Source organism: Mauremys mutica, chromosome 9 (genome assembly GCF_020497125.1).
Source record: "Mauremys mutica isolate MM-2020 ecotype Southern chromosome 9, ASM2049712v1, whole genome shotgun sequence".
Taxonomy (NCBI): domain Eukaryota; kingdom Metazoa; phylum Chordata; order Testudines; family Geoemydidae; genus Mauremys; species Mauremys mutica.
This window is the reverse complement of record NC_059080.1, coordinates 89,639,310-89,665,635: the sequence shown is the minus strand read 5'-3', so window position 1 is coordinate 89,665,635 and position 26,326 is coordinate 89,639,310. Positions and strand designations below refer to the sequence as shown.

Here is a 26,326-nt window from a genome sequence, read left to right as displayed (position 1 = left end):
GACTTGACTGTAAGTTTATGCAATATTTGTGGAGCCACGTTGGTCCCAGGATATGAGAGAGACAAGGTGGGCGAGGTAATATCTTTTATTGGACCAACTTCTGTTGGTGAGAGGGACAAGCTTTCGAGCTTAGCTCTTTGGGTATGAACAAGAGTTCTGGGTAAGCTCAAAAGCTTTTCTCTGTCTCACCCACAGAAGTTGATCCAAGAAAAGACATTACCTCACCCACCTTGACTGTAAATTGGCATGTCTCTTGTTAAAATAATCACTCCTCTAGGTAGTCAATAAAAGTAATTTATCAGCAGTTGTTCTGTTTTTGGTTTTTAGTTAATGAGGAATTCTATGAGTAATAACCTCTTTGCTATATCAGATAACACAGTGCTTCTAATTTATCATATGCCCAGCTCCTCTGCAAAGTGAATGTTTCTTTAATAGAAAAAGGACAAGAATGTTGAGAGTGCCGTATATGGGGATTAGATTTAGTTATAAATTCTCTTGCTACACTGAGAGAGGACAATGCAATAGAGCTATATCATGGAGAGCCCGTTTCAAATAAACTGCATGGCAACAGGCTTTACAGAGTCCCGTAATACAATTACAAATTAAATAAAGCGATGGCCGAGGGAGAGAGGATTTGAGCTGGTTTCAGCCAAGCGGTAGATGAGGTAGAGAGAAACAAGAAAGGATTTTCCAAACAAGAAGCAACAGATGCTGTAGGGGTGAAAATCATGGCAAGATAGTTTGGCGTGACAATGCTAGGCTACATAGAGTTGTGATCAACCATGGCTCTGGGAGGACCTTTTCTGTCTTTGCCAGTGTCACTCTATGGCCTCGGGCAAGTCACCCAGGGCCAGGCTGTCCATGACCCTTATGTAAGAGTACTGCAAGAGCCAGGGACCACCTCAGTCTGTGAGCTCAGGAGCACAGGTACTGCTCATTCTCTCTCTCGCGCGCTCTCCCTGCATCCCAGAAGGTACAAGTCACCACCAAAGGAGACCTGCCATGGGCTGTCCTCATTCTTTACAGGCTCACTACCACAGGACGGTGCAGCTTGCTCGCTCTTTCTCCCTCTTGACCCAGTGGGTGAGGTGAGATAGAAGGGGCTCTAGAAGTGCGAAGTGCTGTTTGATGGTTTGTTTCTTGGACAAGCAGAGGGATCAGACAGGGAGGCAGACAGACTGTGACTGGATTATGTGTTTTTAAAACCATGGAGGATCATTTTGAACTGGATCCTGAAATGAATAAGGAGCCACTGGGTTTCTCAGAGGTGCCATTGCGCAAAGGTGCACAACGTCATTCTGCATATTCTGCTGCCTGGTGAAAGTCTGTGATCTCCCACTAACAACAGTGATTTGTTTTTGCTCAGGAAATGCCAAACCTGAAGGGTCACCTGTGCTCTCTCATGAGCCATCTAAGATGAAACAGGAGGACAGCAGGGATGTGACGCGACCAAGCCGACCTGCTGTGAGTCTTAAATTATGCCTCGGTGGCATTTGCCATGTTTTCATTAATGGCAATCATGCAGCCTTGCAACCCATAGAAAGAGGCAAACGCAGTCCCATCGCCAGTTTTAAGGCTCTAAATCTGCAATATAGCAAGAGTCCATGGGATATATTAATGCATAGAGATTGCACGGTTTACAACGGCCCCAGGCAAGAGAAGAACTTCAGCACAGCTTAATTTTATGCTTTGATGGATCGGGGCCAGGGTTTGCATATAGCACACTTTGGCATTGTGTTATCATAAGTTGATTTCTAGAGCAACCTTGCAGAGGGGGTGGTGCTGCATTCAAAGGCTTGGTACCCAGCCGTTGCTAGTCACCCCAGTTTAAGAAAAAACTGGCAGTAATTTCTGTGCACTTTTATTTTATTACTTTTTTGGCAAAGGCCCATGAAAAACCCTTCCAAAGTCTCTGGTTTAATGTTATGTCTGATGTTTGTATTTTAAAACTGCAGAGTGCGCTGGACTCGATAACCAAATGGATTTCCACTGTTTCTCTCTTTTAATGTGTATTAATGTTTTGTTGATGTTGTTTTTCTTTACACTTCACAGCGTTGCGCTAACAATTCTAATTTTATTTCTAACCTGCTTGCCCTTCCTCTGGCTTTTTCCCGTCCCGATCTGTTTCCTCTGACGCTGATTAATCTTCCCTTACTCCCAGAGCTATAAGAAAGCTATAGATGAGGTTAGTGATATCTTTTCTTAGTTGGTCATGCCTTTGCAAGGTTGACTAGTTAGAGCTTAACCATGTTTTCTTGGTGCTGACATTCAAAAAGGTGGCAATGCTAGCATGGTTCAGATTTCAGATCTGGAAGATGGTATTTAGCTACAGTGAGCTAATCTAAGGGGGCTGGGGGGGGGATTGATCTGTTAATACATTTTGCTCAGTATATTTGGCTTCACAAAATCCATTTGCAGACCACTTGCACAAAGGCCAAACCAAGAACTGCTGTACTGTGAACCTTCATGAGCAGAACGAATCACTTTATCAGTGTTCTGTGGGTTTTATAGGGAATAAACTGAGACTGGAACTTTCTTACCCTGACAGAGGCTGTCTTAATGGATTGCAGCAAAGGCCAGATTCTGCTCTGTTACACCCGATGTGACCCCTTTGGTTTCAATGGGAAGCACAAATTTAGCTAAGAGCAGAATTTCTCGCTTTTCAAATGAAGCCATGTCCTAAAACAATCATTCTTTTTGACAGCGTGTGTCAGGGCTGATGCTCTGCGATTGCATTGCTCTGGCTGTCTCATGGTAACTTTAGGGAGCTGGTTAATCACAGGTGAAATATTAACTTATAATATTATGAGCCAGATTCTCAGCTGGTACAAATTGGCATTGTAGTTAGCAGAGCTGTGCTGATTTACACCAGCTAAGAATCTGACCCTATACCTTTTAAGGCCTTGAGTATACTTGGGGTTTGCACTGATGAATGGCAGAACCCTAAGTGCAGACAAGGAAAGCAAAGACTTACGCTACCTGAGCTTGCCCTGCTTCGGGTAAGCACAACTGATCCAAATTGCTGTTTTTCTTGCCTACGTGTGGGGTTTACACAAGCGCAGCTATACCGATTGCAGCTGTACCATTGGCTGCCATTGGGTCTAATCTCAAGTATAGACAAAGTGCCAAATTAGCACTTAAGGGGAGAAAACAGGGCCAGATTCCAGTGACTTTGCTCATGTTGAGTAGTACCTTACTCTACTGGTACCCCCACTGATTTCAGTGGGACTGTAAACAGAGCAAAGCTGCTACTCAATGCGGGTAAGGATCTCAGAGTTTCACCCTTTAATAGCAGTTCAGAGAACCTCATTTTAGAACATAAGAATGGCCATACTGGGTGAGACCAATGGTCCATCTAACCTAGTATCCTTTCTTCTCCCATGGGGAGATATTTTTGTTTTAAAAATATCAAAGTTAAAAAAAAAATCAATGTTTATAATGTGAATTTGGTGGTGACGTGTTAAAACACACGTGCTGAATGGAAAACCATTTGTATTTTATTGGTAGTGTAAACTCCCCTGGGTTCATTTTAGGATCCAAAAACCTGGTACTTCCACTTCTTTAGAAAACGGTTAGTAGGCATGGAGCTCAGATATTTCAGAAGTGACGGTGGAATATGGAGTCCTTTGCCCATGAGCAATGTTTTGATTGTCTCTGTCTGATTCTGAGTGATGAAGCCTTCACCAAACATTGCCACAATTTGTTGGCAGCCTGAATGAAAAGAGCAAGGATTCAATGGATGTGGATTCTGGGATTCTCTTGCACTCCCTAGAGGAGCTCCATGCAGAATAAGATTAGAGTACATAAGTGGGCAGTATAGGTTGAAGATTGCACAGTCACTGTCCGTCCTGTGGCTAATGAAATCTCATCGGCTAGGACAGTCATGGTAGCACCTTTTTTGACATACAGATGTCACTTAATGCAGTTGTAATTATGATGCCACAAAATATTTCTAGTTAATACATCAGAGTAGGAGTGAATTTATACTAAATAATGCTAATAAAAGGCCCAATCCTGCCATGTGCTGAGCAGTTCTCTTGTGAGAGCCTAAGTGTATTCAACTCTCCATCACTTTGGTGGGAGTTGAAGGCACTCAGCACCCAGCAGGATCGGGCCCAAAGTTACACAGTGTTGTCAGGTAAATGCAGCAAATCTTCAGAGCTGGTTTGCGAGGTGGCTGCTTCTTGCCAGGTTCTGCACGTGGATTTCACTAATATAGCTGATGAGATCTGGGTTCACCTGAGCTGTGTCTATCGTCATATTTAATAACAGATTTTATGTTGGCTTCCAAACCTATCCACCACTTCACCAGTAACCACAGTGCAGTTGCATTCAGATAACTGGGTTGAATCTAGAAGGCTCAAAGCTAGTGTTGCTACAATGATTGTGGCTTGGCAGTGCCAGTCTTACTGCCCATCCATATTTTTAAACACAAAAATTAAAGTTTTACACTTCTTACCATATGTAAATATTATTAAAACAGATTTGTACATCTAACAATGTTGAAGTCTTAAATATGTACACAGAAAAGACTGTATTGTCAGTAGTACATTTCTGATCTAGTATTTATGATATGTCTTACAAATATTTGAACATGCACTAACCTCTGTTGTTAACTGCACTGATAACTTGCATTTCTACGTACAGTGGTAAGTGACCTCTTTCTAAAATGATTGACTATAAAAAGTAGAAGAAATAAAAAAGAAAACAGCTAGCTAGTTCTCTTGGACTGAACAAGAGCAATGCATTTTGCTTAAGGAGAGAGCTTGCTAATGAAAACTCTTCAATCAGTATCCAGATAGGGGCAACATTAATGTAAAATGAGGTCTAAATGAGCTTTGTGATTCTGGAAACTGAACTGACCTGTTTCCAGAAAATATTAAATCTAAAGAACTCTTTGCAATTAAGAGCAATTTAACTGCACTGATAGTGCTATCTCATATGTTATGCCACCTTCAGTAATAACATTTCAAACATATATTTGGTGCTAAAGAGCACTTCCTTTCTAGTTGTTGGATGGGGAGGGGGAGAGGGATTGGTCCAAGATTGAGGCAATGAATCAGTAAAACCTTACAAAGTGATTATCTAGAGAAAATGAGAGCATCAAAGAATTAACCACCCCTCGGCAGAGCCTACACTGGAAAATATTGATTATCTCATGGTATTGTCTGACACTGAGAGTATTATTGCTACTACAATTTCAAAATTGGATATTAAAAACTAATTAAGCTGGTATTAAACAATACTTGTTAACTATCTGTTGATGATGGCTATGGCAGACTGATAATATATTTATGTTAATCAACTCTTTGTGTCTGGCTGAAGGATTGTAACACTCCCAGACTTTTCTAACATTGAGCGATGTTACATGCTTGTTTTCTAAGCACTAGGTTCTGTCACTATTACTTGAGGTTGTACCTTACCCTGGGAGCAACCTGATTAATTTAATAATAGAATAAGTTACTGTTCAGTGTCTTCAAGGATGGTCGGATGGCCCTAAGAAATCAGAGTTCCGTGCTCAGATTTAAATCTCTTGGTTGCTGCAGTTTGTGGGCAGAGATAATGTGAATGCAATTTAATATGCACAGTTACCTTTGCTTGGAAATTGCAGGTGTGAAAATGGAGGCCAGTTTTTATCTGGTCTCTTGATACTTGGAAATAATTGGTGCTAGTCCTAAATGGTAGGGAGAATTACAACTTTAAAAGAGATGCTGTGTTGCAGTTTTCTTTTATACTGCTTTAAAAAATTTGGGGAAATCTAACCAGTTCGATGAAAAGTGATTACTAAATTAATAGGTTTTTGACTATAGACTGAAAACGTCTTTAGATAGTTCAAATCTTCATTTACTCTTATTTCATCAGTTTAGGAAAACCAAACAAACCATAGAAGCTGTTTGTTTAATAAGTTGTCATGATTATGGATTTGACTATATTTCAGTCACCACTTAAATACCATATTCTCTCTTTAGTCATAATAAAGATCCTTTCTTAAGGAACGGGCAACATTTTGTTTTTGTGAGAAATGTAGCATATCTGAAGCAGTGTTGCCTAATGGATAGAACAGCAGACTGGAATTCAGGAGACTTTGGTTCTATTCCCAACTCTGCCACTAGCCTGCTGGGTGACCTTGGGCAAGTCACTTTCCCTCTCTGTGCCTCAGTTTTCCTATCTTTAAAATGGGGATAATGAGTCACTTTGTAAAGTGCGTGGAGAAGTATACATGAAAAAGCACTATAGACAAGCAAGGTATTATTTCCTGTAAAACAGAACCTGAATTTTAATTTTATTTTACTTTACTGGTATTTATGGGACCTGTCAAAGCCCACTGAACTCAGTGAATCTTTTCATTGACTTTAATGGGCTGGCCCTCTATTTTCACTTATGAACCCCTAACCATGCTCTTTAATATGGAATACGTTCTTATCTATTTCTCAAAGTGTGGATGAGATGATGTATGTCAATAATACACTGACCTAAAAAATGATCCTCACGTTTCTTCTGTGGCCATGTTGCACGTGCTTAATGATGGCGAGGCACAGAAAATTGTGAGAGGAAAAAGCTCTTCGCAGAAGTGGATGATTTGCTGCCACAGAAACCAGAAGTGTATCTGTAGGAACTGCCAAAATCTAAACTTGGTTACAATGAATTTGGTATCGTTGCATGGGAGTAAATCACAGGGGTTATAGCTGCTAGTCAACAGGGTGTAAGTGGGAGCACCATGTTGGCATGTCCCCAGACTAAGTCATTGCACTGAGATAAAGACTACTGAGCTAAAACCATGATATTAATAAAAATCGCCTCTGAAGTGTGAAACAGTCATGCTGTTTCTTTTTTACCCTTCAAATGATTGATAGTTTCTGATGGTTTCTCATTGCAACAGGCACCAATTAAGTCTGACTTTAGGGCAAATTTAAATGTCAATAAAGCATTTTAGTTGATCTGTGTGGAATTAGGGATGAATGATTACTTATTTCACTTAACGCTGTGAGGGCTTCATTTTGAGTTTCTAATCCGAATGATGCCCAAAGAGTTTATTAAGTCCTTAAGCCAGGAATAACAAACAACTAAAGTAAAATTTGCTCTGCAAAATATTACAGTTTCTCTATTAAAAAATAAGTTGGGTTTTCAGTCTCAATTATATATGTTTTTCATATTTTTTTCCTCTGCTGCCAAGGGGTAAATTTTAAGACCTCCCTGTACAATTTTAATTAATATTGTTATCCTAGTCACTCTGCTGGAACAGTATACTGGAGATTTGTGGAATGCAGTAGAGAGAGAATATGGCCATAAGAAAATTGTGGAATTTAGTATTTTTCAATGAGTTTCTTTCTCCCTAATCCTTTATCTCTGACCGAATGCACTGATGGCTACATCGGTCACTAATATAGGGAGAAATGGTAAGACGGACAGTTGCAATGCGTTGTTTGTCATGTGCATGCTTTGTGCAATAGAGTACTCTAACCCATTCTAATTAGAGCTCTCATACTTTTTTTTTTTGCCCTACTGCTTCCCCCTGCATTGCTATAAAAGCATGTAAGATAATAAAAAGTCTATTTTCTACACGGTGCCTGCAATGTCCCTTGTACTTAAGTAACTGTCTATTTTATATAACTGTCAGGTCTAAGGTTTCATCAAAGTCATGGTAAACTGAAAAATGACTCTTTTATTTATTTTATTTTTTTATGACTTCTACTTCTTTTTCATCTTTTCCTTAATTTTCAGGCTAGGAGGTAAAGGATTGCATAAAGAGTTTAAGCTATTTCTGCTGAGGGCTTTTTTTTTTTTAATTGTTGTGGTTGACTCAGAGCCATGACTCAAAAACTTCATCAAACTTGGTGCTGCAGTGAGCTGAGCAGTTTGACTCTGATGCTGTGTCACTGCTTCCCGGCAACTTCCTGCCAGCTCAGACTGATAATTGAAACAGATCTTGCCTTGGGGATTGCACCATTCTGTTGGAAATGTGGCCATTGCTTTCTTTCCAACGGCATTTATAACAGAGCAAATACCATTATGGTGTGTCTTTGAGAGGGTCAGAAGAAGACAGGTTTGGAGAATTTCTCCTGCAACACTCTCTCTTTGAAATAACATTGTTTTCCAGTTTACTATGATGGTGACTGAACATCACCTTTTCAACAAATATAATTTTGACGTGTATATACATATGTGTTTATATATATACACACACACATATATACATACAAACATATTAAAACATAGGTTGGCTATTGATTTTCAACAAGCATAAAGTCAGTTTCATTTTGTTTAATAAATGCTACACGCTACAAACATTGTTTTATGTTTGTTTGATGTTTGTAATAATTCTGTTACGCTATTTCTTGTTGCTCGTGCTGTAGCCTTGGCTTTCAAAGAGATATGTGAGACACTTTTCTTGCTTTAAATACAATTCACGTTGGCTTTTAATTTTTTTTGCCTCCCCTTAGGACCTGACTGCATTAGCCAAAGAGTTGAGGGAACTGCGTATCGAAGAGACCAATCGCCCTCTGAAAAAGGTGACTGACTACTCTTCCTCCAGTGAGGAATCAGAAAGCAGTGAAGAGGAAGAGGAAGATGGTGAAAGTGAAACGCACGATGGGACAGTGGCTGTCAGTGACATCCCAAGACTTATGTAAGAGACCAATTATTTAAGGGCAAGGCTGTGAAATTGCAAAATGTTTTTCTCCTCAGGAAATCATAATTTTACCTTGATGCACAACTGTTCCCAAACTGGTCCATGGGCCACTGAAAGTCCACTGGCCTCTGCTGGTAGTCTTTGGAGAGTTGGCAGGTCACATGGGCTAGCTCCGCCTTCTTGCTGCCATGTGCTTCACTGTCTAGGCTCTTCACCAAGAATTTTAAGTTAAAAATACATCAATACTTCACTGATTTTACTTTCCATGTAGGCAGTTGCAGTCATTATAGTTGCCACAGTGCAGTCGTGAATGGGAAGAGAGAGGACCGTGGGACACTCTCTGCTAAGATGCGGTCTGCTTTGTGGAAGAGTTTGAGAACCATGTAATATTGCACTGACCTTCCTATTCCTATTGCTTCTGGTGTGGTGGTGCCAATATTCCATCTTTCTGAGTTCAGTGAGTGGTCCGGGAGCACAGTCACAACTTTGGATGATTCATTGACTCTGAAAATCAGTATTTCATAAGCCCAATTGGAAAGTTATTTACTGGGAGAGATCAAATTCTCAGCATTGCACTTAAATTAATGGGCCTGATCCTACTCCCATTGAACTCAGCAGCAAAACTCCCACTGAGTTCAGTGAAAGCCAGATCAGGCCTACTGTAGTTGCTATAGTAACTGTACATGCTTGTCATCTTCCAAAACCACAACAGAACAATGCTTGAGGGCCCGATCCTCGAATATGTTGAGTGCCCCCTGTGAGGCCTGGCACACCCTCAATTCTCATTCTAGCTTTATCAGCTGTTCTGTGGCCCTGATCATAGTATCTGAGCCCCAACAATTTATGAATTTATCTGCACAATCCCCTCTGAGGTAGCAAAGTATTATGAACCCTGTTTAACAAATGGGGATTTGAGGCACAGAAAGAGGAAGGGCCATATCCTCAGCTAGCGTAAATTGACTTCAGTGGAGCTATGCTGATTTCAACTACCCAAGGATCTGGCCTTCAGTGATCAGTCCAAGGTCACACAAGAATCCTGTGGTGGCGCCAGGATTAGACCACAGCTCTCCTGGGACCCAGTTCGCTGCCTTAATCATAGACCATCACTGGCATGGAAAGAATGAAATAAACAGGGGGGAGTTACAGACTTAAAATCCATGTACTACAGCATTATGGTTGTGATCCCTTTGCAAGTCACTCGTTGTACTTGGGTATTGCAGTGTTATGAGATTAGCACAGGAAGTTCCCTGTAGTTCCAAAAGGTATGTCCTCGCTACAGAGTTAACGCAAGTGATCGGGACCCAGGTTAGTCTAACCTAGGTATGAGTAGCCGCACTGCAAAGCCACACTTGAGTTACTGTGTCCTCGCTCAGGCTGTGTGTGTTGCCAGGACTTCTGAGGGTGTATATCGTGGTTTATGTGCTGCTGTGAGATGAGCCACTCTGATTCTTTCCCAATGAATTGTGGGAAAACTGGTTTCCCCTGGGCATACGGGGTGAGAGGGGGAATTGTGGGAAGGTATTAGAGACTATCAGCACTCAAGTGATTTAACCTATATCCGTAATGGGTGAGTTACCAGCCCAAGTGAAAGTGTCACCCAAACTCTAACCCACAACTCAACCAGGCTTACAGCACTGCCAAACTTGGGAGGGAGGTTAGGGGCAACACCTGAATAGGAGCATGAGTTAACTGCAGGGAAGATGTTCCCAAAGTGATTGCAATATACATGACAGGGCAAATTACAGATAAAGCATCAAATTCACAGGTGGGATAACTCCATTTGCACCTGCTGATACCAGTTGTGAATGTGATTCAGAGTCTAAACATCATGACCAGACGTGCCAATAAACATTCGGGCACACTTACAGTGCTTGGACACAAACGGGTGCTGAGGTCCCTTCCAAACCTGAGATTCTCTGATTCTATGACATAAGCAATGTTCTGTGGACAAAAGGTGGGACTTTGCGCGTGCATTGGTGCATGCACGTTTTTATGGGTGCTGCCCAAAGTGGCCTGTTTGGCAACAGTAGCCATTGAGAAGGAGGTGTGCACCTGAATAATGCATTTAAAAATAGACTGCTTTGTGTTGATTGAAAACACCCAATGAAAGCATTCTCAATGCAGGACTTATCAACAACTTTGAAACAGCTGTTGACATGTTTTTTAATATAGATAGACCTGGTTAATCCTTGCGTGGTCGGCCGTTGACCTCTGAGTTCAGTTGAATTTTTGTGTGGCCCCACTATATCAGTAAGAATTGACAGCACTCAGCACCATGCAGGATCAAGCCATGAGCACTCCAGGGTTGAATGTGATGATGAATGAAGTGCAACCTCTGGTCTGACATATCTGTACTTACTCAGCACCACGACAAACTAAGTCCAACCTCTCTCATTCTAATGCATACCATGAGGGAAATGGTATGTGTTAAATATGTATTAAAACACATCTTAAACGATTATGTTTTGTTTATAATATATCTATAAGACCTTGTCACTCTGTTTCTAGCATACTTCCCTTTTTTGTTTTGATGATACCAGGAGAACACTGCTTGTGGCTTGCAGGGCTTGGTGCTGTCCAATCAAGTCATGAGAGCACTTTGTAATACCATAAAGATATAGGCAGGGGGAGCCCTTTATATATATGCACACTACAGTATCTTAGGTGGGGACCAGCTTAAAGCATGAATGCAATATACTCCTAATTCACGCAATAGATAAGGCACCTTATGCCAGTGGAGGCTCAGGCATGGTGCCTCTAGAATGTCCCTGACATGCCCTCTCTGCTTCCACCTCTACATAGGGCAAATTCTTCACTGGCTATCTCTGGCCACTTTATGCCAATTGCATGATGCAAAGTGGCTTTAACAGACTAGAGAATCCACCCTCTGTCTCTTGCCCTTTTACTTGTATTTGTAAAAACTGAATGATTTTCTCTCTGGAGATAGCACTTGTAGTGCTTGGTCATAAAACTCTTTGCATTAGCCTCCAAGCAGACGGTTAGACTTTCTTTGCTCTTACAATCAGGTGCACGTGCATACAGGAATAGAATGAGCAAGATTACAATAGGCAAGAAATGAATGACACCCTATAAAGAGAAAGCAGTGAAAATTCACCACAACCTGATCCTTACTCATAGTGCCAGAATAGTAATAAGATTGTCTACACTGCACACTAAGCCTGGGCTCTGACTCAGGTTTGAGCCCAAGCTCCCGTTCTGTTCTCACCCAGAAATCAGTCTCACCCAGATCAGCAAATGCTCAAGACCTGAGTCTTAGGCCCCAGTTAGGGGGATGAGTCAGAGCCCGAGTCCCACCGTGACTCAAGTGCAAGCCTGGTCATTTACAATGTGGATGCAGGTCAAGCTGCAACCCTGAGTCAGAAGGGCTTTATAGTGCAGTATGCACGTTAGCATGGTTGTGAGATCTGGGTCCAGCAATCAGGTTTACCATGCAGTGTGGCTGCTCAAGCACTGGCTTGGAAACACTGAGTCCACAAGCCCAGGTCCCACAGGGTATGTCTACAGTGGAATAAAAGACCCCGAGCATTGTTGTGGCTGGCACAGGTCAGCTGGCTTGGGCTTGTGGGGTTTGGGCAGCAGGGCTAAAAATTACTGTGTTGACATTTGGTGTTGGGGACCCTCCCCGCTCATGGGGTCCCAGAGCTTAGTGTGCCATGTAGACATACCCTTAGGTCCTTTGTGGTACACCCAGTCGCATTCTATCTTGAAATGAGATGCAGAAGAAGTAATACATTTTTCAACATTAATGACAGAAATTTGCAACACTAATGTTTTCCATTTTACCACCAGACCAACAGGAGTTCCTGGAAGCAATGAGCCATACAACCTAGGAATGGTGGCATCCCATGGCCTAGAAACATCCAATGCAGATACATTTAGCAGTATTTCCAGGGAAGGGACTTTAATGGTAAGGGAGGTAAGTCGGAGATAAGAGTTTCTATGGAACATTTTCAGGAGGTTTTGTCTTCGTAAGCATGAAAAATAATTATACTGTGTATTCTAAACAGAAAATGATTGATTAAATTGTGCTCATTAATGGCTCCGTAATATAATTATATTGTATAAACAAATATGACAAACAAATGATTCTCACAATGACAAACAGCAGTGAATAGTAATACTAGAAGACTGGGATGGGATTTGCTCTAATTTGCTCTGCTGTAAAACCAGAGGAAATCCAAGCCAAAAGAGTTGCTCTCAATTTACACCATTGTTGGAGAGATTGGAATCTGGCCCAAAGTTTCCCTTTCTCTTCACCATTTTTCAACCCCTCCCCACCTCCACTTAGCCATCTGCCAAAGACATTCAGTTGATTTAGTATAATTATAACTTCTTATCTGAGCACTCTAATTGCAATATCTTGGCTCCTGTACAAGAAGGACCAAAAAACCTAAAACATAATGTCAATGATTGCATTTATGAAGATGATGGAATGCAAAGTGGAGAAGTCTCCTGGCTGGACATCAAGCATGTCTCCAAAGGTCACAATAAACTTGACTTCTGGTTTTAAGGAATTGCTGAAGTAAAGCTGTGGTCATCCCACAGAATATTTTGGGTACATTTTTGGCCTTTCCAGTTTGAAATCTTGGTCCACCACATTCATCAAATCTCCCCAGTTCAATTCTATTTGGTTTCTATTCCACCATTCTTGATCCTCATATGGGTATCCTGATGAGGAGTGCAGTTTGTAAACAAGGATGATTTAGAGAGAGACTACTTTGATTTCAACTGCATTGTGATAAAAGAGCAAGGCTGAGGAAGGCACATTAAAAAAAATTGCCCATGGAGAAGCCTCAGATTCTTTTTCTGTTGTGGTTCTTTATCATGCTGTAGATTTTCCTGAAACAGGCAGGTGGTATTTTCCTGAAAAGCCCCACTCTGTTGGCAGGTGTTGATCTTGTTGGGGGAGGGGTTCGGCTGAGTCAGTGCAGCCAGTGACTCCTCACCCTGCCTAAACATAAAGGAGTTGAGAGTGGCTGCCTAGAAGGAAAGGATCTAGGATGTGGGCAGTCCTGAGGGAAGAACCTTAGGAGCTGCCAAGCCTGTGGAGTAGGTTTGAGCTGGTCTGTGATATCTGATTGTTTAGAAATAAAGCCAAACCCCGGGAAGGATGTGAGTTTGGGCTTTACATAGTGTGGGAGGTCTTTATTTTTATAGTAGATTGGAAAAGATGCCTACTCACAGTCCCCAATGTTCTTAGAGCAGAAGGATGATTTATTGCTATATCAATTCTTTTTTCCTTTGGGGAAAAATAAATCTTTCCAAGGGCTAGCCTATGTGATCTATGAACAGGCACTTGCCCTCCAACAGCAGATAACGTAGCTGTTTGCCCTTGTCAAAATATTACTCCAGGCCATGGCAGGGATGGGGAGAGGAAGGCAGCGCGGTGGTCCCAAACTCTCCACCAGCCAAACACATGCCAGCTGGAAGTAGCCATTTGCAGGAAGAATATACAAAGAAAGGTGAGAGAGCTATTTGCTCCCCTTTCAAAATAGCCAAAGACTTCTCACTGAGACCCAAAGCGAGGGAGAGAAATCCCAGGCAACTCCAGAAGAAAGAAAGGAGACGGCAGAAAAAGCCTCACAACTTGAACTTCGTCCTGCCGCAGAATCAGAAATGGATTCAATGCAAAATGAGCACGTCGTATAAAACCCATCTAATCCATTGCTGCCCCTCAGCCTGGTTTGTACAGAGATTCTTGAAGTATAGCGATACTTGTCCACCTTGTCATGCCAGTGAAGTTAATTAAATTGAATACAAGTACAAGCCGCAATCATGATTAACCAGCCACTTTTGAAATGCTGGTATTAAGCATTGCTACTGTAAAACTTGCTCTGCGCAAACAATACCAAATGAGAGCACTGGTATCAGATAAGGACGTTAAAACTAACAGGCAGCTTAAAAATCGAACCGATAATAGAAAATATAGTGTCGTATACAAATCTTCTGTTGTTCTCTTAGGACCTTATCCAAAGCCCAATGAAGTCAATGGAAAGACTCTTGTTGACTTCTATGGTCAGGGCTTTTCTGCCCTCTTCCATGCACAAGGACAGTGCCCAGCTTTAAGGTGAAAAGTAATCAAAGGACATGTCCTTTAGCCCATAAGCTAACTGTTTATGCTAAACGATCTGTTCGATCTTGTATTTAGCTGTGACATTGTTAGTATTTTTCCCAGACCGGAAGAAGAGCTCTGCATAGCTTGAAAGCTTGTCTCTCTCACCAGCAGAAGTTGGTCCATTAAAAGATATTACCTCACCCACTTTGTCTCTCTAATATCCTGGGGTCAACAATGCTGCATAAAGCAAATGGCTGTCACACTTAGCAGCAGCACTTGTTGTCCTAGTCAGATTGTGTTTTGAGGGGTTTTTACAAACACTTCAGATGGACACATCTCCTTAGCTACAGAAATTGATAGGCTGCATATGTGATTGCTAATAAAAATAGCAATAGGGGGAGACCTTCCATAACAATACCTGTCTGCATGGGAAAAGCACATGCTAGAGAGGGTGATTGCTTGTCTGCAAAGGTGTCTGATATAGACAGTTACTTGGCAGACTCAGTTATGTCATGGAGAAATGGAGACTGACCTTGAATTCTAAACATTGATGAGCCCCACAGCAGTTTCAGGTAAATCATTTCTTCCTTCCTCTGTCTTTGGTACTTGACTAACCTGAGAATTTGGCAGCTGCAAGGATCAGGGCTATGTCATCTGTGGCTGTATATCACAACCCCTGATATTAGTAGCAGTCAGTTGGAATTGTAGTGCCCTGCCTGTGAGTTCTGCTAGACTCCTGATTCTCCAAACAGATATATCACATGACTCGTGCAGTCTAGAGAGAAGATCTGCTTTGTTGGTTGCTAGTGAGAGCCTATAAGAAAGGAGAAAATTAAGTAAGACTTTCTTGGATTAGAGCACTTACCTAAAAATGTATCTGGAGTAGGTTTTTCTCCTCTCCACAGAGGCGTGTTACCCTTGTTGACACTAATGGGAGCTTTGTGTGCATAGCAAGACAAGAATAGATCTGTTATTCTGTGGAAGGGAAATGTTGATGCTGTTCACTGGTGTTTTGTACTCCAGAAGCATGCTTTTGGAGCTGTATTAGCGATTGTGGGAATCCTGCAATCAGACCCCTTATCACTGTAGCTTTTAAAAGGCAGAGGGACCAAATCTGCCCTCCACCATACAAGCCCAGATCTCATGGAAGTCAATGGGCCTTGGCCTATTCTCACAGACTGACTTGGGTGTACCATTGGACCCAGGGGGATTTGCACCTGCATGCCCAAAGTGAGAATTTGGTCCATGGTTACTTTGTTACAAAAATTCAAAATCATCATCAGGCGTCTCCTGTTGATGTAACATGGCTAATTGCTTCTGAAGTTACTTTGTGATTAATTCTCTCTTCCTCCTGTTTTATATTTTGCTGCTTGCCAGATTTGCATGGGGTGAATATGGCAGTGAGGGCTCTTGTTCTGTGCTTGCTTTGATACCTGGGTTACTGCAGTAGATCTATTTGTTTTTTCCCTCTCCTCTTCCTTGTACCTTGTGTCTCTGCAGACCACTGGTGAAAAAAAGCGTTCTAGCCATGCAGCCAGCAATGGCTTTGCTGGGCACATCAATCTCCCTGATCTGGTGCAGCAAAGCCACTCACCTGCAGGCACACCGACTGAGGCCCTGGGGCGAGTCTCCACGCATGCGCAAGACATGGACTCAGTGGCTGAAGTAGGTGGTGGGGCCTCTTTGTTACATGGCTATTCCTCTTCCTTCGCATTGCTTTGAACAAGAATTAACATCCTCTGAGGAAGAGGCTTTCTCAGTGTTTTCCTCCAGTCATCTCTGCTCGCCTCTCTCTTTGTTTCCAGTCCAGGATTATGATTATGAACGTAGTTGAAGTAACATTGACTCCACTTAGTAATAGGTAAATCGTTATATGTTTTAATGGCGGAAATTTGCACTGGGGCTCATTTCAAACCCAGCAGTTGATGTCAATGTTTAGTGATGTTGGGCTTGAACCAAACATCCCAGAAGTTTGTGAAAGTCCAGATGTGGGTCTCAACTTAATAACTTGGGGTGAAATCTTGGCCTATTGAAGTCATTTTACCATTGACTCCACTGGGGCCCGGATTCTACCCTCTGGCTCATCTCTAATGGGAAGATGAACGAAAAGATTGGCTAGAAAGAGGCTGTGAAGTTCTTTAGGCCAAAAATGTAGCATACCTTTCAAGTTGTGGGTGTTTCCATTCAGGGTGAAATGACTCTGATACCAGCTGCTTGGCAGTAAAGTGGTTAAATGTGATTTTTTTTTTTCTGCATAGGATACAAAAATCCTAACAAACTCAAGTTCTTACATATAAACAAAGCGAATCAAAGCCTGCCATTCACAGTCACTTACTATATATCATACACACTTCTCTTTGGGCCAAATTCTGCTCTCAGATGCAAGCCCACATCACCCAGTATTAAGTAAAATCTGTGGGTGAATGTCCAATAAGAAATAAACCTTTTATTTTGTTGTGTAGATCATTTAGTCTATGTCCTATCATCCTATTCTCTTCACTTTAGATTATCCAGCTGTTTTAAGGATCCCTTTTAATAATAATAAATTAAAAATCCGGTTGGAATAAAGGATACCATTCCTTCTAAAATGTAAGGATCTATGGTACATGTTTTGGCCTAAAGGTTTTATCTGTTTCCTTCTAAGGATAAGAGGGAGTCAGTTGTTTATAAAAGCAAATATTTCTGAGGTCGTTCTCAGACTGTTCTTAAAAATGGAGACACAACATGAAGGGATTGTGTTTAACTACATACATTTATAGTGTATGTGCCAAAAAAATCCTGTACGTTTCAAAAATAGAATTTCTGGGGCTGGACAAGCTGAGGATGGGTATAAGCTGAGAGTTTTGGCTTCAGTTCAGACTCCCGAATGACTCACAGTACTGCTAGCAGAAACCTCCTGTCACAGCAGGAATCTGCATAGATGTCTTGTTGCATGGAAGTTTGGAATGGAGGATGAAACTCACCCCAGAGCAAGCGTGTACATACTTAAGCCCTGCATAAGGGCTTCATGGAGTCTGTGTTGTCTGTGAGTTCATGCAGGGCTGCCTACATACCCCTATGCAGCAGGGCAAAGATCCCCATGCTGGCCTTGTATATGTGCAGAAGGCCACATTGGGAAAGGGCTTCAGAGTCACATTTATACAGATCCAGTGGCCCCAGGCACCTCAGACAGATGACATGGTGGGGCTGCAGCTGCTATACCCACTCACTGGCTGGAGGAGTAGCTGTACAAGAACTATGTGGTAGCACTTTGCCCTGGCCCTGTTTGGGGGGGGGCGGGGTGGAATACTCTGTATCGGTGGAATGGATTTCTCCTTTAGTGAGAGGGCTGCGGGAAGAAGAATTCTAAGTGTTCGCAGTCTATTCCTGCGAGAAATAATTTTTTCTACATTACACCATCACACACGTATTCTAACTGCCCTGTGGCAGACTCAGATTATATGTTCATCCCTTGTGAAACAGTGTCAGTCATGCTGACTAATGTCAAAGATAATATAGAGAGTATTGTGGCATGTACCTGTGTTGTGTAGGAAAGGAGTAAGATGACCCAAGCTTGTTTAAAGTGAATCCTTTGGGTATATCTATTAAAAATCAGTTTTCTTGTATTTTTTATTTTGGTCACTTTAATCGCGAGTGGGTTTGAACCTAGGCTACGGAAGTGACAGATAGTGATTACTCCACCTGTAGCTTGGCAGAACCAGCCGTGATATGTCAGGGCTAAACAGAATGGAGGAGACCTAGTATTATCTCATACTGCAGCTTGGGAAGCTGAGACAGAGGTTTATAAAAGGTTGAACGGGACCCGCAGGAAGATGAGGTCTTAATATTTAAATAACAGATCTGAAAGTTATTAAAATGCCAGCGTCTTAAATGGAGAAAAGCTGAGTCTGAGCAAAGAAAGAAAAAGCTTGATGCATCAGAATGGAGCATTTCATCCATTGTAAATGGTGTATTTGAAAGTGCCTTATCCTTAGTTGGAAAAAAAAATCCCTGTAAGTATTAAATTTTCCCTTCTAGAGTTGCCGACGCTTCATGGAAAATTTTGAAAAAGACATTTTATGTAGAAACAATTCTGCTTGTGTATATTTATCTCACACGTGTGTGTGTGTGTGTGTACACAAAATAGTGCCTGTGTGTATATCTACGGATTATATTTTGCTAATATGTTTGCATGAAAGTATGTTTTTTGCAGAGTTCATCTCAGGCTGTTAATTCTCTGCATGGGAATTAATTATTCTTTATTTTTGACATCACATTCTGTTGTTATGGAGGCAACAGTGATGTCACAGAAGATTATGAATAGGGGAGAAAGGTAGGGGGAAAACAACAGGAGAATCATGGAAGGTAGGCACAGAAAACAACTGCTAGCTCATCTGAACCATCTCCCTGCCAGTGCAGGAATGTGCCCGAAGGTACAGTTTCTAGTGTTTTCTCTGGTTAATGTTAAGTCTTGAGCAAGGAGGCTGCTTCTACTTTCCTTGGTGGCTATTCCACAGTACATCTTCCTGTCAGGAAGTTTCTCCTGATATTAGGCCTACATTTTCTGTTTCTAAATGTAATCCCCTTAGCCCTAGTTATATCTCCTTGTACCATCCTAAATGATCCCTCTGCCATCTTGGTGTTTACACCCTTCAGATATTTGTAGGTTGTTAAAATAGTTCCTTAATCGTACTTTAGCCAGGCTTTACTTAAGGGGGTACAGTTGACAAAGTCCCTACTCCCATTGACTGTCAATGGGACTTTGGCTCCAAAGTCACTTAAGTGCTTTTGAAAAGTTTATTCATAAAGCTTTTTTCAAATTCCCTTATGTCAGCCCTCCCAGTCCCCTGATCATTCTTGTTGCAGATGAACTGTTTATTCAAACTGGATTTTTGTTCATTGTGATATTACTTTGCGCTTTTATGGCATTTTCCATCCTCAAACTTTGTTTGTTTGAAGTGTGTTGAATAAGAGAAGATTCACGATTCCTCTGTGGGGTAGTTGTGGTCACTATTCTGATCCCCCAAGGGCATTCTGGGACATAAAATATAAGTGACTTCCCTGAGGTTATGCAGTGTGCCAAAGTTCAGAGCTAGAATTAGAACCATGATCTCCTGGCTCCCAGTCCTTCCGCTTTAATAATAATGATCACTTTTACCCCTTTAATTTTTTTTTTTTGTATAAAATATCCTTGGTGATAAATAGCAGAGAAAAATAGGGAGAATCTGACACAGCAGAATTGTTTCTAAATCAAATGCCTTTCGGAGTGTTCCATGAGTTAGACTTTAAGAAGACCTTCATTCACCGAACCTTCACAGGGAGATTTTGGAAGCCAAATATCTGAATCATGAAAAACTCAGGAGAGCTCTTTTCAACAAAATATTTGCTCTTAAACTTATTAGCTTAATCCGTTCCTTGGGAGATCTTTGCTTGAAACCCGAGTAGCATTTTGAGAGCAGTGTAAGATTATGCTTACCTTTGAGAGAGCTACCCTTATAAAAGTGTATGCTTATCTTCTTGTAGTCAGGGTGTTATGCAATTACTCAGTGCAGTGGCTTTGAGCTCTGGCTTTGTACAGAGATAGCAAATTTGATTTTGGCCCTTGGTGGCTTAAAAGAAATCTGTGCTAAGGAGGAAAAATGAGTAGTGTTTCTTCTCTTGTGGAAACACTTGATTCTTGCTATTTTAACAGCGTTTAATATAGGTCATAAATATAGCATATCCTGAGTAAATGCGATGATAGAAGAATAAGCTGCTCAAGTATGGGGAAGAAAACATGCCACCATGAGTCCCATGATAAGAATTTCATTTTGTTCAGGAGAAGGTCTTAGCCTCATTTTCCTGCACTAACAAAACATGAGTTTAAAAATAGAGCAATGTAATAGGAGAACTTTCTCTCAGTTTCCTATCGCAGAGTCTCAGCTTTGTCGTCAGCTATGATATGTTCCGGTTTAGTTTTATTTGCTAAGAAATGACCTTTGGGGCCCTCACACTTTAATTGTGCAGTCATTTAAGTTAACTTCTTGAAACAAAGTAGCCCATTGAAATACCTCCAATCCTGAGTGGTATGATTTAATAACAGTGTATATTGTGCCTGTGAAGTGGTTATATTTATGTGTTACACTGCAGAACCATGGTAGATCACAGAGCAACGTGATAAATTTCATTTAACACATTTCTTGGAACACCTCACCTGGGCTCTATCCACTAATCCACTTCTGCCAGCAGTTGGGACTACTTCTAAGACACCAAATCTCTGCTACCAACCTGACACAAAAATATTTCCTCCCCTTTCCTACCCTCCGCATCCCCACAAACATGTGCTTTCATATGAGAATTTAAAGTAGCTTGACAAACAAGATGAGCAGTATTCAGTCCTGGACCAATGATAGATTTAAAGTCCAATATCAAATACCCCATCAGGACCAGAAATGTAACTTTACCCGTGGGATAAATATTTCTATTTTAGCCCTGGCATATCTCAGGGTAGTGAATAGCCAAACTCTCACATTATTATGTCTGCAAAAGCTCACCAAGGCAATTCTCAGAGGTTTCTAAAATGTATTATTTATTTTTTCTCTCTTTCTGAGAACTGTATAGTTGAAGATATGCTAATTAAAACATCTTAGCTTTACAAGCATAGGCATCCAAAAAAAGCAATGGGAATACTTTAAAAAACTCTCAAACATTCCTGCAATAGTTTTTCTGTCAAATGTGTGGCATGTCCCAATTACACACTGATACAGGTCTGTGTGGTTTAAAATTTTCATTTGTGCTTGTCTGGGATGTCCTGCAAAATTTACTCCTGGATTCACCATTCATGAGATGCGGTCATCCCAAACCTTTGTCAATAAGACTTTTCTTCCATATCATTATGTGTTCGGTAATTAGCACTTATGGTGCATATTGTAGTACCTTTCATTTTCAAAGCACTATGAAAAGTTCCGTGAATTTACCCTTTTTATATAATGTTTATTAATGATTTTTTCAGTGTATATAGAAAACTGATCTGACAGGGCAAAGAGAGTGATTTTGAACAGTCCCCCATCTGGGAAGATTCTAGTTTGTTGTTCACTGGAAGCAAAAACATTGGTATTAAGTATTATTCCCTTCCTCTGAGCCATCATCCTCTTTCTTGCTTTATAGTATGGCATGGGAAGTAGCACCAAAGCCTCTTTCACTCCATTTGTGGATACCAGAGTGTATCAGACCTCCCCTACTGATGAGGATGAAGATGATGACGAGGAATCATCTGCTACAGGTAGGAAGCAATGCAGCCCAACATGGGGTATGGACTAAATGAGATCAGAATGTACACCCAGAACATAACCAAACCTTAAAACGTTCATTAACTCCTGTTTGGGTTGTTTTTTATTCCTTCCACTTTCTGTCCAAAACCCAGAAATGATGAAATACCATGAGAGAGGTCTGAAGGAAGCAGGAACTATAGGGAAAATGTGCTCACCCTCCCTGTCAGTGGGGGAGAGATTTCCAGGACCCTTTTTGCAGATTCAAGTAGAGGTTTGGATAGTTAAGAAAGTTTGGTTGCTGCTATTATTTATTTAATTGTACCAAGACCCCATTGTGCTAGACACTGTTCAAACACAGACCAAAAAGATAGTCCATGCCCCACTGAGCTCACAATCTAAGTATAAGACAAGAAATAGCAAGTGGATACTGGCAGACCGGAAGGGAGCTCAAGGAAACAATGAGACAATTTTGGTGAGCATGACACTCTGTGGTCTAAGCACACCAGTTACCTAAGCTTTTGGTGTTCATCCATCACCTAAATATTTATCTTAAATCAAAGGCCAGGTCGTTTGTTGCATTTTTAATGTCTTCTCCCTAATCAGAAAATAAAATGAACATTTCCCTACTGAATCAAGCAGACTGGAAAAGTCGCCATGTTGTGATGGAGTTGAGGAAGCTGTTACTAATATGTTTTCTTTTTAGCACTGTTTACCAGTGAACTGCTTAGACAAGAACAGGCCAAACTGAATGAGGCAAGGAAAATCTCTGTGGTAAATGTGAACCCCACCAATATCCGCCCTCACAGCGACACGCCGGAGATCCGAAAGTACAAGAAGCGCTTCAATTCGGAAATACTTTGTGCTGCTTTATGGGGTAAACTGCTAACTACCTTACACTCGTTGCAAAGTTTTCTAGAGCCTGGGGCGAAAAATGAAATGTGAATGGTTTTAAAGACTACTTCACCATGCGACCATGCCTCAGTCTGCAGCAGCCTCATGCTACACAACAGGCACTTTGAGCAATTTGTAACTGATGGAAACTTGAGGACCCAAGAGCTCGTCTGCATCGTGAGTTACTGTGCAGCAAACCAAGGTGTGAATCTACAGCACACCAGCTTGCCATGCAGTAGCATCTCTTGTGGACACTGCTACACTGCAGAGTGCAGCTTCACTTCTTGAAAGCGCAGTAATTTGCTATGTAGACAAGCTCTAAATTAAGTGTCCACATCACCTGTAGCCTCTTAAATGGGCCCTTAGACACCCAAAGGTGTCCCATTGCCAGTTAGACACCCACCTTTGAAACTGGGGGCTTTAACTATGCATTCAAGCTTGAAAATTGAGATCTCTGTTTCAGAAACTCATTCTGCCTTGTATTTGTTTCATTACTATAGTGTGTTGTCCTGCAATTTACATGATAAGTACTTGCTTTTAATGGTTATGCTATTGTAGTCAGGGTACTAAGAGGCAACATGAGGTAAAATTTTCAAGAATGCCCAAGTGACTCAGCAGCCTAAGTCCAATTTTCAATAGTGAATCAATGAGAATTAGCAGCCTAAGTGTCATGGATTTTTTCACTACTAAAAATGGGTCTTAGGCAGCTAAGTTACTTGGGCATTCTTGAAAATTTTACTCATGCTCTAGTGATAGAGCAGTGGACAGGGACCTCTCCTCCTTACTGTGCTGGGCAACCTTGGCCAAAGCACTTTTCACCTCTTCGTGCCTGAATTTGCCAATGTATAAAATGGAGATGAAAATATCTACAGAAATGGAAGTGAAGTCATGGAGTGCTCCTCATGATGCTGGCCATACTCATGGTACATAGTCTGATGCTAGATTGGCACAGTTGTGATTGTTGTCCTTCCTGGGAACCTGAAGTAACAGAGAATGAGATTTAAGGCCTGATTCAAAGTCCGTGGAAATCAGCTGAAAGACTTGCATTATCTTCAATAGGCTTTGAACCAAGCCCTTAAAGCAGCAGCAGTGCAGTGCGGTTTAAGTCATCCCATTTGCTTGTTTAATATCTAGGTGTTAACCTACTCGTGGGTACAGAAAATGGACTGATGCTGTTGGATCGAAGTGGCCAAGGAAAGGTCTACAACCTGATCAACAGAAGGCGATTTCAACAGATGGATGTGCTAGAGGGACTTAATGTCCTTGTAACAATATCAGGTACACCTGTTACTGTGCTTCACTGGTCACAAGCCTTTCCTTTCTAATTTCCTGGGAGCAGTTCTGTCTCAGACAAAACCCAGCCCCTTAACGGCAGAAGGAGGACTGTAGGATTAGCTTTCAGTTTAATTACAGAATCAAAGAAATTAGATCTGGAAAACACCTCTTAGGGCATCTTGTTCCATCCTCAACTGCAAGAGTGCCCGGCTGCACCTCTATAATCAAGGGCTTGTTGCCATTTCAGTTTTCAGCCAACAACTCTGTGCTCTTGACCCTGAATCAAAGGATAATTTGGGTATTTAAATATTCAAGCCAGTTTGTATGGGCACTCCATATGCAGAACTCCCATGGAAGTAATGTGACGTTCCCACCTATAGACAGGCTACAGAACCAGACCATTAGAATAAGCTCCCATTTGAGAAAGCTGACGCTAGTATCCCCATCATCCATAGAGAGGAGGGGATAGGGAAATGCAGAAACCTTTCCTGTTAACTTATTTTTCACATTTAATTCTCACTGGGTAGAGTGATAAAATTTACTCCAGTGAAATAATTTGATAGCTGTAGTTTTGTTTGTGATGCTGTCCCTTTTTCTCATTTTATTTAATATTTTCTTCCTCCTGAGCCTACTAACCACTGAAGTGTAGACTTTTCTTCCCTTCACTGAAGATTTCTTTTAAAATGCTGCTTCCTGATTTACCTTCTTATATTGCTCCTATGTACTTTTGTAAAGAATATAAATTATAGGAATTGTAGTACCATAGGAGGAAAAATGTGAAGGTAGAACTCCCCTAATGAGCATCTGTGGTGAGCTTAACTAATACAGACTTGCCAAGGTGATTGGAATATTGTGTATGAGTGATTTGAAATTCTCTGAGTTGGGTATTAGCTTGTTAATCTACTGGCTAATGGCTTTACTCCACTAACTTCAGTGGGAGTCATGTACTGCATCTCAATTGAGTCTTTTTTAAGGCTTTCTAGTGATAACCCATGAAATATTCACATTTGAGTAACAGGATATGGGCTCATGTCCTGTTAGACTGCAGCCACTAGAGGGTGACATGATCACACTCTCCCAAATCTGACAATCTGTCCAGGAGAGTGCAGTGCTACACCACATAGCCAGACACAGAAACTTCATGCATGGTCAAATAATAGAATTGATCTCAAATAGCAGTAGCTGGTGAGTAAGCTTAAAATTACAGAGCTACTCAGAAGGGTTCGTAAACCAGATGATGTCAGAAGGTGTTTAGATGTGGGGGAATGGTATGAGGAAAGCTCATGCGGTGAGGTTGGAATGTGTAGTGGATCAATGTCATGCAATGCGATGATCCTAAATGAGTTGAGATATGCAGGGATTGAACCCAGGACCTCTGGATCCAAAACCATGAGCCTTCACTGCCAAAACTAAGACACTCTTTTGTTAGCCAAAACTCATAAACCTGTAGTGGTGGCTGGGACACATAGATGGGGACACAGTGTGTCACACTGAGTGAGTGTGAGTTACAGTTGAATTGTATTTTTTCATTTTTCATTAGGAAAGAAGAACAAGCTGCGAGTTTACTACCTTTCATGGTTAAGAAATAGAATTTTACACAATGACCCTGAAGTAGAAAAGAAGCAAGGCTGGATTACTGTTGGAGATTTGGAAGGCTGCATACATTACAAAGTTGGTAAGTGGAACTTGAAGGATGTTTTAAGAAATTCAGTGTAGCCATTAAAACCACAAATTAAGCAACCAATACATTTGTTCTAGTACTGAAAGAGAAACAGTGAGGCATCAATAGTAGTGAACTTGAGGGACAACTCTGCTTGATGTTTACATGATCCTAAGGACCAGATTCCCCCTCTCACTGTTGTAAATCAGGAGTAACTCTGCTAAAGTTTATGGGGTCACACCAATGTAAAATTGGTGTCACTGAGAGAAAAATCGGATTCTCAATCATTCATCTTCCCACTAATCATTGACCAGTTGGTCTTAAGAGGTCTTCACTCAGTTTTCCTTATTTCTGAACAATTCACAATTTTGAAGAGACTTTTCTTTTATCACAGTTTCACCCAGGCAGTAGCAATCAGGCAGAGACTATTTCTTTGGTTGTATGCATTGAAGAAAACCACTAAACTGAATGACAAGCATTCATATGATATTTCTCAGATTATCACCTATCAGCCGTGATCGTATTCTTGCTCTTTCCTGATAGGAATATAGGATTTTCCACACCAG

At 41.2% G+C, this 26,326-nt stretch overlaps 1 protein-coding gene across 12 annotated transcripts in view; it reads left to right on the top strand.

The window, feature by feature from the left end:
- TNIK (TRAF2 and NCK interacting kinase) overlaps window positions 1-26,326 on the top strand; it is a 295,814-nt gene that overhangs the window by 256,334 nt on the left and 13,154 nt on the right. For 8 of the 12 annotated variants that reach the window (XM_045030275.1, XM_045030264.1, XM_045030263.1 and 5 more), the window contains 9 exons: window positions 1,367-1,464; window positions 2,162-2,185; window positions 8,442-8,626; window positions 12,440-12,566; window positions 16,206-16,370; window positions 21,831-21,945; window positions 22,638-22,808; window positions 23,960-24,103; window positions 25,641-25,775. In XM_045030275.1, coding sequence (XP_044886210.1) covers window positions 1,367-1,464; window positions 2,162-2,185; window positions 8,442-8,626; window positions 12,440-12,566; window positions 16,206-16,370; window positions 21,831-21,945; window positions 22,638-22,808; window positions 23,960-24,103; window positions 25,641-25,775 — 1,164 coding nt within the window. The remainder of the gene's footprint in view (window positions 1-1,366; window positions 1,465-2,161; window positions 2,186-8,441; window positions 8,627-12,439; window positions 12,567-16,205; window positions 16,371-21,830; window positions 21,946-22,637; window positions 22,809-23,959; window positions 24,104-25,640; window positions 25,776-26,326) is intronic. The other 4 variants (XM_045030266.1, XM_045030270.1, XM_045030265.1 and 1 more) reach the window with 3 other exon arrangements.